At 35.5% G+C, this 12402-nt stretch overlaps 1 protein-coding gene across 6 annotated transcripts in view; it reads right to left on the bottom strand.

The window, feature by feature from the left end:
* The window catches only part of FAM169A (family with sequence similarity 169 member A), a 91991-nt gene that overhangs the window by 20432 nt on the left and 59157 nt on the right, over positions 1–12402 (bottom strand). For all 6 annotated transcript variants that reach the window (XM_019463010.2, XM_019463009.2, XM_019463011.2 and 3 more), the window contains one exon: positions 9308–9487. In XM_019463010.2, the coding sequence (XP_019318555.2) occupies positions 9308–9487 (180 nt within the window). The remainder of the gene's footprint in view (positions 1–9307; positions 9488–12402) is intronic.

Raw genomic sequence — 12402 nt, 5'->3', positions numbered from 1 at the left:
CAGACACTTCTCCAAAGAAGACATCCAGATGACTAAGAGACACAGGAAAAAATGCTCAACATCATCAGAGAAAATACCTATCAAAACCACAATGAGCTACCATGTCACACCTGTTAAATGGCTTAATATTAACAACTCAGGAAACAAGAGATGTTGGCGAGGATGTGGCAGAAGGGGAATCCTTTTGCACTGCTGGTGGGAATGCAAACTGGGGCAGCCACTCTGGAAAACAGCATGGGGGTTCTTCAAAAAATTAAAAATAAAACTACCCTATGACCCACCAAGTGCACTACTAGGTATTTAGCCAAGGATACAGAAATGCTGACTCAAAGGAGCACATACACCTTTCAAATGCACCCCAATGTTTACAGCAGCACTATCAACAATAGCCAAATGATGGAAAGAGCCCAAATGCCCACTGACTGATGAATGGATAAAGAAGGTGTACACACACACACACACACACACACACACACACACACACACACAATGGAATACTACTCAGCAATGAAAAGAATGAAATCTTGCCATTTACAACAACGTAGATGGAACCAGAGTTTATTATGCTAAGCAAAATAAGTCAGATAAAGATAAATATCACATGGTATCACTCATATGTGGAATTTAAGAGACAAAACAGATGAACATGGGGAAGGGAAGCAAAAATAAGATAAAAACAGAGGGAGAGACAAATGATAAGAGACTCTCAAATACAGAGAACTGAGGACTGGTGCAGGGGTGCTGGGAGGGGGGAATGGGCCAAATGGGGGATGGGCATTAAGGAAGGCACTCGTTGGGATGACCCCTGGGTATTATATGTAACGGATGAATCACTAAATTCTACTCCTGAAACCATTGTTATACCATATGTTAACTAGGATTTAAATAAAATTTAAAAATAAAAATAACCCCCCCCCCAAAATAAGATGCACATCACTTAAAGAGAAAATTACTAAATGTTACTAGAGGGCATAAAATTAAAACAAAAGGATTATTAAACTCAACAGTGTAAAACCACCAATTATTCAGTAAATTCTATGCAATTTAAAACAAATTCCCAACAAGTTTATTTTTTAGGAAAACTTTTCAAGAACTCGATCCCAAATTCAAAATGAAAGAACAAAGGGTTAAGAAAGGATATGGAAGAAAAGGAGGGGGAAAAAATTAAAATACTAGGGGGAAACATCCACCAGGAAACAACCACACATACTTTAAAAACTTGGTAAATGAGAGAGAAGGTATTACATCTCAGGGGGGAACAGATAAACTATCAAAATAGTAATGCTAGAACAAAAATCCATACAGAAGAAAATAAAAGTCAGATCTTGACCTCACATCAACACCATTCATATCATTAAATTCTAGATGGATTCTTAGACCTATTAAGAAAAGCAAAATGTTTAAAAGAAGACCTAACAGGAGGGCCCCTGCTGGCTCAGTCAGAAGAGCATGTGACTCTTGATCTTGGGATCACCAGTTTGAGTCCTACGCTGGGTGCAGAGATTAAATAAAACTTTTAAAAAATACAAAAGAAAAACAAATACAAAAGAAAACATAAGAGAATACCTCTGGGACATTACAGTGCTAAACAATTTCTCATGAAAGATTAAAAAAAAGTCACAATCCATAATGAAATATTATGATAAAGTTTAAAACTTTCATCAGCAACAATGCAACAGAACTTTCTACAATAATGGAAACACCTTGGGGGCACCTGGGTGGCTCAGCTGGTTGAGTGTCTGACTTGGGCTCAGGTCATGATCTCGTGGTTTGTGAGCTCGAGCCCTGCATCGAGCTCTGTACTGACAGCTCAAAGCCTGGAGCCTGCTTTGGATTCTGTGTCTCCCTCTCTCTCTGCCCCTCCCCGACTTGTACTCTGTCTCTCTCAAAAATAAATAAAAATAAACATTAAAAAATGTTTTAAAAAAGTAATAATGGAAACGTCTTATGTCATCACCGTGAATACAGTAGCCACTACTAGTCCCATGAGGCTACTGAGGAACTGAATGTATAATCCCATTTAACTTTAACTAAATTGAAACTATATTTAATTTATATTAGTGACTGCTTTACTGGACATCATAGTTTTATATTAAAAACATAACATAAAGACAAAGATTAGGAGATCTTCAGAATAAAACAAAGGGTTAGTATTCTAAGCATATTTTAAATAAATCCTAAAATCGAATTAGAAAGATAAAATGATCCCAGAGAGAAATTGGTAGAGGCTATGAAAAGGTTATTCACACATAATGCAAACTGAAAGATCACTTAACCAAAGAAGGTAAACCTCACTAGCTGCCAAGGAAATGCAAGATGAAACAGTAAGACACCATTTTCACACCCATCAGATAATAACAAACATCCAAAGAATAAGGAAAATGGAAACTCCCACACTCTGCTGGTGTGAGAACAATTTTGCAATAGTTAGTAAAGTTGGAAAGATGTGTTTTATGCTCCAACTCTACTTCTGGATATGCACCCTAAAGACTTACACATATGCACAAGAAGTCATTTATAATATTCACTACAGGACTGTTTTTAAACAGGGGTGGGAGGTACAACCTAAGTGCCCATCACTAAAGGATACATGAATAAAATAGTATGTATACAGTAAAATACTATGCAGCAACTACAACAAACTACAGCTATATGGATCAACATTGATAAATGTATAAAAAAGATCAGTAAAAAAGCAAGTGAGTATAGGTGCAAAATGATGTCATTTATATGAAGTTTTAAAAACATACTGGAGCACCTGGGTGGCTCAGTCAGTTAAGCGTCCGATTTCGGTTCAGGTCATTGTATCACAGTTCGTCAGTTTGAGCCCCACGTTGGGCTCTGTGCTGACAGCTCGGAGCCTGGAGCCTGCTTCAGATTCTGTGTCTCCCTCTCTCTCTGCCCCTCGCCCGCTTGTACTCTGTCTCTCTCTCTCTCTCAAGAATAAACTCAAAAAAAAAAAAAAAAAAACACCGATTAAACAAAATGATACAGCCTCTGTGGGAAACAATTTGGCAAATCCTCAAAAAGTTAAACACAGAATTACCATATAACCCAACAATTCCACTCTCAGCTACATACCCAAAGAATAGAAAGCAGGGACTCAAACACATATCTATCTGTACACCAATGTGTATGGAGAGCATTATTCATAGCAGCCAAAAGGTAAAACAATCCAAGTGTCATCAAAAGACGAATGGATGAATAAATGAAATGTGACATATTCACACAATAAAAATATACTCCGCCATATAAAAGGAATGAAATTTTGATATATGCTACGAGGATGGCCCTTAAACACTATGCTAAGGGAAATAACACAGACATAGAACATATACCGTATGATTCCACTTCTATGCAGTAACTAGAATAGGCAAATTGAGAGAGTGAATGTGACTAATGCCACTGAATTGTATATACACAAATTGTTCAAATGACAAATATTATGTTATATATATTTTAGCCCCAAAAAACTTAAAATTTTTTTTAAATAAAAAAGCAAGGGGCTCCTAGGTGGCTCAGTTGGTTATGCATTGAAATTCAGCTCAGGTCATGATCCCACAGTTTGTGAGTTCAAGCCTTGCTTCGGATGAGCCCTGCTTCTCTCTCTCTCTCCCCCTTCTCTGCCCCTTGTGGGATTCCCTCTCCTTCCCTCCCTCTCTACCCCTCACTCCCTTGAGCGCGCTCTCTCTCAAAAATAAAAAAATAAATAGGGGCACCTGGGTGGCTCATTCGGTTAAGGGTCTGACTTCAGCTCAGGTCATGATCTCACGGGTTTTGAGTTTCAGCCCGTGTCAGGCTCTGTGCTGACAGCTCAGAGCCTGGAGGCTGCTTAGGATTCTGAGTCTTCCTCTCTCTCTCTCTCTCTCTCTCTCTCTCTCTCTCTCTCTCTCTCTGCTGCTCCTCCCATCTTGATCGCTCTCACGCACGCTCTCTCTCTCTCAAAAATAAATAACACATTTAAAAAAAAAAAAAAGAATCTCAGCTGCATATATTTTTTAAATAAATAAAATAAAATGGCAAACTAAATGATGCCTTATGGTGTTTATGGTCACAGATCTAAGTATGAAACTTAGAACAGAAAGGATATACACCAACTTCAGGAACACTATTATCACTGGGGAGAAAAGGAGAAAGGGGAATGGGATTACGGAGGAGTCCAAAGAGACCATCAACTGTATCTACAAGATTTTATTTACTTCTCCCTACAAGTTAATAAAAACAACAAGGCAAAACCTTACCAACTGTTAATCTGGATAAGGATACACTGACACTAGGATACTATTGTCTCATTTTTTTTTCCTGTATATTTGAAAATGTTTCTCACATTTTCTGGTTTCAGTTTCTTCTATACCTATGAGAAAGAAGAGGCCAGAGAAAACAAGCACAAGAGGCCACAGTGATCATCTGTCTGAATTTAAATGACTAAAACAGTAGAGAATGCCTTACACAGTATGAGGTCCAAAAGGAGTACTTTACAAAGGGTGACTAGACTTGAAGGTCCCAGTTCAGATTTGTCTGGCCAGAGTCAGAAAGAGAACTCTCACACTAATGTCATTCAGCTAAATAATACAGAAGGTATGTGCCCACAAGAAAGAACATCTACCAACTAAGCAGCATTAGCTATTCCTTAACAAGTTTTGAAGACTTCTTCCTCTTACTGACATTCTAATTCATTCATTACTGACAGCACTAATTCATTCAGCCTTGCAATAACATTCTTTTAAAGCATAAGCTTTATAATATGGACCCTACAATTCCCCACAGATATTCCCCAATGCTAAATGTCTCCCAACTATTTTAACCTTCTTTGCCTCACAGAATCTTTTCACAGCCATTTATTCAGCACATTCATTCCATGCAAAGAACTAGACCAAGTGGTGTTACAAAAGACCTATCCGTGGACTTTATGCACAATGAACTCAGCACCTAAACTGTTGTTAAAATAAAAACTTAGAAGAAATAGAAGATAAGGTACTTAGAAGGTACTTAAGAAGTATAAGAACACTACATGTAAAGCATCACAAGACTTAGAGGAGGAAAGATACATTTTTGTTGGGCAGCGATCAGGCAAGGCTTTCAGCCTGGGCCCTAACAAAGAGGCAGATTCTAGAAAACTCAAGATAATTAACTCTAGAGTTATTACGAATTTACTGATGTGGATGGGTACAAAATTAATACAAATCAGTATCTTTCATATTTATAACGACTAGTGAGAAGAAATAATGTAAGAAAACACAACATCTATAATAGCAACAAAAAAGATAAAATTCCTAAACATATACATTTTTTTCCTATATTAGTTCTAAGAACTGTATGGAGAATATACATGCTAACTGGTTTGAACAAAATCCTACAGTTGTACATATTACACAATTATAATATGTTGGATAGAAGAAAACAGTCAATTCTCCATAAGCTAACATGTAAAGGTTTTGTTTTGTTTTGACATTTTTAAAAATTCTAATTCCAGGGTAGTGAACATACAGTGTTAAATCAGTTTCAGGTGTACGACAGTTGAATGTATAGATTCACTTGGGCTGCTTATCCATAATTTTGCTATTGTAAATAATGCTGCAATAAACACAGGGGTGCATATATTGCTTCCAATTAGTGTTTTAATAGCCTCTGGGTAAATACCCAGTAGTGTGATTACTAGATCATAAGGTAGTTCTATTTTTAATTTTTTGAATAACTCCATTCTGTTTCCACAGTTTGCATCAGTTTGCATTCCCACCAACAGTGCAAGAGAGTTCCCCTTTCTTCACATCCTTGCCAAAATTGGTTGTTTCTGGATTTTAGCCACTCTGACAGGTATGAGGTGGTACCTCATTGTGGTTTTGATTTGCATTTCCCTAATGATGACTGATGTTGAGCATCTTTTTATGCGTCTGTTGTCCATCTGGACATCTTCTTTGGAGAAATGTCTGTTCATGTCTTCTGCCCACTGTAAATTGGATCATTTGTTTTTTCCGTGTTGAGTTGTATCAGTTCTTTATATATTTTATATACTACAACCCTTCACCAAATATGTCATTTGGAAATATCTTCTCCCATTCTGCAGGCTGTCTTTTCATTCTCCTGTGTTATTTCCTTTGCTGTGCTGGGCAGCAACTTTTCACTTTGATGTAGCCCCAAAAGTTTATTTTTGCTTTTGTTTCCCCTGCCTCAGGAGACCTATCTTGAAGGATGTTGCTAAGATTGATGTCTGAGAAATTATTGCCTGTGTCCTTTTCTGGGATATTTATGGTTTCAGTTCTCACATTTAGGTCCTTGATCCATTTTGGGAGTATGGTGTATAAAGGGTCCAGTTCCATTCTTTTGCATGATGCTGTCCAGTTTTCCTAACACCACTTGTTGAAGAGAGTTTTTTCCCCATTGCACATTCTTGCCTCCTTTGTCAAAGATTAACTGACCATATAATTATGTGTTTATTTTTGGGCTTTCTATTTGATCTACAGGTCTGTTTTTGTGGCAGTACCATACTGTATTGGTTACTACAGCTTTATAGTATATTTTGATATCTGGGACTGTGATACCTCCAGCTTTACTTTTCCGTTTTAAGGTTGCTGTGACTATCGGACGACTTTCATGGTTCCATACAAATTTTACAATTGCCTGTTTTAGTCATGTGAAAAATGCTATTGGTATTTTGATAAGGATTGTATTTAAATCTATAGATTGCAAAAAAAAAATAAAAATAAAAATAAATAAATCAATCTGTAGATTGCTTTAGGTAGTATGGACATTTTAACAATATTTCTTCTTCCTGTCCATGAGCATGGAATGTCTTTCCATTTCTTTGTGTTGTCTTCGATTTCTTTCATCAGTGTTTTATAGTTTTCAGAGTGCAGATATTTCACCTCTTTGGTTAGGTTTATTCCTAGGTATTTTATTATTTTTGGTGCCAATGTAAATGGGATTATTTTCTTAATTTCTCTTTCTGCTGCTTCCTTATTAGTGTATAGAATTGCAACAGACTTCTGCAAACTGATTTTGTATCCTGCAACTTTACTGAATTCATTTATTAGTTCTAATAGTTTTGGTGTTTGTTTTTGGTTTTTTTGTTTTTTTTTTAAGATTTTACTTTTAAGTAATCTCTACACCCATCATGAAGCCCAAACTTACAACCCCTGAGATCAAAAGTCACAGGCTCCATTGACTGAGCAGGCAGGCACCCCTATCAATTCTAACAGTTTTTTGGGGAGTCTTTAGGGGCTTATCTGTAAATATAAAAGTAATCCCAATAACATCCCAACAGAATTTTGTTTTTCATCTAGTAAATAGATTCTCAAGTCCACACAGGGAAACAAATAAGCAAGGTCAGACATATTAAATGGGGGAGACTAGTCTTTTTAGATGTTCAAAAGCTAAAATAAATATAACAGTGAGGTAATGGAACTTAAAAGATAACAGAAATGAATAAGCAAATAAGAAATCTACACAAATATATATACACACAAAAATTTAACATATGCTATACATGAAAACTTAGTGAACTTTTTGTTAAAGGGACAGGTAATAAATATTTTAAGCTTACAGGCAATATGGGCACTGTCATATTGTCAATATGGGCACTAACCAATTCTGATGTTTTAGTGCAAAAGAAGCCATAGACATTATGTAAATGAAAGAACATGGCTGTGTTCCAATAAAACTTTATTTCTAAAGACAATTAGCAGGTCAATGGACCACTGTCTGCTAACCTGATACAGACATAAATGCCAAACACTGCAAAAAAATACATTATTCAATAAATGAGACTAGAACAACCACATACCTGTCACGTAAAATAAAGTCGGATCTATACCTCAAACGGTACCCAGGATAAATTCCAAGTGAATAAAAGATACAGGAGACTTTATTTAATCCATGTCTTTAGGAATGGGTACATGCTATAGTATTGTGTAAATCAGCTCCTCATAGTTAGCTAATCATCTACTCTAGCTTGCCCATCCATACTTGGCACTCATTACCTATATGCAGAATGAAAATTATCTTTCTAAAGCTTACAGTGTCAAACACTATAATATTTCCTATATCATTAAAAATATTCATGGGGGCGCCTGGGTGGCTCAGTCGGTTAAGCGGCCGACTTCGGCTCAGGTCATGATCTCGCGGGTCCGTGAGTTCGAGCCCCGCGTCGGGCTCTGTGCTGACAGCTCAGAGCCTGGAGCCTGTTTCAGATTCTGTGTCTCCCTCTCTCTGACCCTCCCCCGTTCATGCTTTGTCTCTCTCTGTCTCAAAAATAAACGTTAAAAAAAAAATTAAAAAAAAATATTCATGGAAACAAGTGAAGATCATCAAAAATATTGGACACGGAGCATCATGAAGGAACTACTAATTACATTGAAAGAGAAAACCAAATGGAAATCCAAGTTCTTCAAATTTAATAAGCATGCTACAAGATAGACAGGAAGACCAAGAAATAGACAATGGAGATGCCACTTAGTCTAAAATTTTCTATTTTCAATGTACTCCTTTATTTTCACATTTCAAAGAGTCTTATTCACAAAATTATACAAACGACATCAACAAAATATTATTAGGCAATTTCTGCCTAAAGTGAAGGATAACTAAAGCTCCCTAAGACTTTTTGCAAAAATAGACATGCACCTATAATTCATTTGGTATTCAATTTATCATAATCAAGGCATTATTCATAACGATGAAAAAGTGGAAACAACCCAAAAGCCCATCAACGGATGATGGATAAACAAAATGTGGCATATCCATAAAATGGACTATTATTCATCCATAAAAACAAATTAACCACTGACTCATGCTACGCCATGGATGAACCTTAAAAAATTTTAAGCACAATAAGCCAGACACAAAGGGCTTATAATATAATCATATCCCATGATTACATTTGTATGAAATGTCCAGAATAGGTAAATCCATAGAGAACGAAAATGGATTAGTGGTTGCTAGGGATGAAGGAATGGAGGAATGAAGAGTGACCACTAACTGGTGCAGGGGTTTTTTTTTGGAATAATGAGAATGTTCTGGAATTAGATAGTGGCTATGGTTGTACAGCTATGACTATAATAAAAGCCACTGAATTGTACATTTTAAGAGGATGAATTTTATGGTATGTGAATTATATTTCAACTTTTTAAAAAAGCTCCCACACTTCCAAAAAGCCATTACATGAAATAAGGACATATTTGTAAAATGAAGCCCTACGGAGCCAAAGAATCCAAATTTACTTAATACTTACTCATATATGCACATTTACAATATTCTGCAGAAACAACTCAGAAGTGACACTGAGACAAGCTTAACATTTTTTAACTTAATTTACCTGTGTACATTAGAGAGGAGAGTGGATACCGCAAGCCAAGTGCATCTTCTGTAAAGGAATCAACAAAGTCCTCCAGCATTTGAAGACCAAAATCTTTGCCTCGATACTTCTTTCTTACAAACATTGTATCAAGGACTGGCAGTTGGTAGCTTTGGGTAAGAAATGAGGCACATACACTTCCTGTAGTCATAAAACAGAAACCCAACAATTTTTCACATTAAAAGGCCAAATATGTACATACATTTAAAGAACATGAGTCAACAGTCTTTCTAGAAATGGTTAGTTTACTACATCAAGAAGAATGTTAAATAAATGGATCAATTTCATAATATAAAATCCTTTCCAGCTGCTATTACACATCAAAAAGTATATATGTGATAATGAGAAGAGCTATGTATTTTGTTTGCCAACAGTATCACCTAACACAAGTAACTATTCTTTCTCATTTTATGAGCTATATACTAGAATATGCATCTCTGTAGACTTGCACAACTTTAAAACTCATCAATTGGGGCGCCTGGGTGGCTCAGTTGGTTGAGCGTCCGACTTCGGCTCAGGTCATGATCTCAGGGTTTGTGATTTTGAGCCCCGCGTTGGGCTCTGTGCTGACAGCTCGGAGCCTGGAGCCTGCTTCGGATTCTGTGTCTCCCTCTCTCTGGCCCTTCCCCGTTCATGCTCTGTCTCTCTCTCTCTCTCTCTCTCTCTCAAAAATAAACATTCAAAAAAATTTAAAAAAAAAAACTCATCAATTACTACATTTTAGAACTGAAAGAGTATTTGATGGCTGCATATAGGTTATAATACACAAAGTATCTCATTCCAGCTATGGTCCCTGAACACCCATCTTTTCCCTTTTTCTCTAGTGAGTACAGTCTCATTTTTGTCTACTTCATGATGGCAAAGAAGCAAATTAGTTCTCCAGATTTTTAAAGACTATAGATTAGGACTAAATGGAAACACTGGTCTTAGAAATGGCTATGTTAGCAATCTTTTTGCTGGGAGTCTATTTTTTAAAATACCCTGTATGTTTAAGGTTAAACAGGATAAATAATTTATAGTAACTAAATATGCGTCTTATTACACAGGTATACTGGTTTGTCTTTTAAGAACCCTGATTTGTGTTCTGACCCTCTAATTAGATGTGTTAGCACCTTAACACATTTTAAGACAGTACATAAGTTGTGGGCATCATGGTAGGGTATCCCACACTTATCTATATTAATTTTAGAATTAGTTCATATTTATCAGTCAATATTCTACTCTTTTTGTGCCATAAATAAAATAACTTACTGTTCTCAGATTATTCATATTATTTGAGATAAATTCCAATAATGCAGTTCAAGGAGGAAACAAAATTTCAGGTAACAAACAACTTACAAATTGACTTTCACCAATCTTATTTGATGAACTGGTCAATATAACAAGATTTTTTATTAGTTGAACCAAATAATTTGAATTACTTATGATTAAATTGGAGAATTTCAGTAACAGTCTCCAAGACTATCAACTAATTTAAGTTTACAATAGGAAATTCACATTACTTGGATCTTAACTGCCAACATTTGGTTAGGGTATATCTATGGGTTAAAAGGTCTTAAATAATGACTATAGTTAATAATACTGTGTACTTGAAATTTGCTATGAAGAAGTTAAATGTTATCACTGTACAAAAAAAAAAGAGAAAATGGTAACTATGTGCAGCAATATATGTTAATTAGCTTGATTTTGGTGACTCACAATGTATACATATATCATCAAGTCGTACACCTTAAGTATGTACCACTTTTAATTGTCAATTTTACTCACAAAGCTGAAATATACAAATTACCTGTAAAAGTCTAACAGGTAGTCTCAGCAACAAGCTATTTTGACCATAATCAACTTATATATAATACCTTGAAATCAGAGGTTTTTTATAATATAACTGCTAATAGTGATTCTGAAATCAAAAGAGACATTACTTCATAAGCACTAGTAGTTCAAAGGACAAAGAAAAAATGAGAAGTAAAAGCACTATCTGGTTCTAATTCTCAATATGGAGCCTGAGGATTTATGGCCATTCACTACTGTACAAGTTTCAGGTTCCTTACAGAAAAATCCTAATTTCATGACAGAAATTTTCCACAAATTGATTTTTTTTGTTTCACACAAACATTTCTTCGAGTAGAGAAGAGGTAAATTCCAGCATCTTCAAGTGTTAAAGTTTATGGAATTAGTGTCCATAAAGTTTAAAATTCTTCTATTTATTTACCACATAGATGCTCCTTGCAAAAAAAAAAAACAAAAAACAAAAAACAAACAAACAAACAAAAAAAAAAACATGCAGATTCTCTTCCTTTATTTAAATATTTATACAGTTGACCCTTGAACAACTTGGGAGTCAGGGGCACTGACCCCTGAGCAGCTGAAAATCCACCTGCCACTAATAGCCTACTATTGACTGGAAGCCTTACTAATACCAAACAGTCCATTCACATCCATTTTGTATGTTATATGTATTACATACTATATTTTTCCAATACAGGAATCTAGAGAAAAGAAAATGTTATTAAGAAAGTCACAAGAAGGAGAAAATACATTTACAGTACTGTACTGTATTTATTGAAAAAAATACATATATAGTGAAGTCATACGGTTCAAACCTATGTTGTTCAAGGGTCAACTGTACTTTGTATACAAGTTCTACTCGATTATCTAGTAAAGCAAAACCACAACCTGCTAACTTAGATGAAAGATGAAGTTTCATTAAATTTACTAACTGAAATTAAATTAAATTTAGCATTGCACATGGGAGACTGAATACTTATAATCCTCAAAGTTCCAACTTGACCACCTTCTTCCATATATTCTCTGGGAAATCTCACCTACTCCCAAGGCTTCTACCATCTATCCAAATGAGGATGATCACCCATCTTTAATTTCTTTAATACATGAGACTTTTCCAACGTTAAGAATGGAAGTGCTCACATAAATTTAAATATAACAAAAATCATATGATTAGTTCAATAAACAGGAAAAAGAAAAACATCTGACAAAACCCAACACCTTTCATGATAAAAATACTTAATCTCCTAAACCTCATAAACCTCATAAAC

The sequence above is a fragment of the Panthera pardus genome, unplaced genomic scaffold (assembly GCF_024362965.1).
Source record: "Panthera pardus isolate Hobbes unplaced genomic scaffold, ASM2436296v1 HiC_scaffold_2, whole genome shotgun sequence".
In the NCBI taxonomy this organism is placed as follows: Eukaryota; Metazoa; Chordata; class Mammalia; order Carnivora; family Felidae; genus Panthera; species Panthera pardus.
Note: the sequence above shows the minus strand (reverse complement) of the source record. Positions and strands in the feature narration are given on the sequence as shown.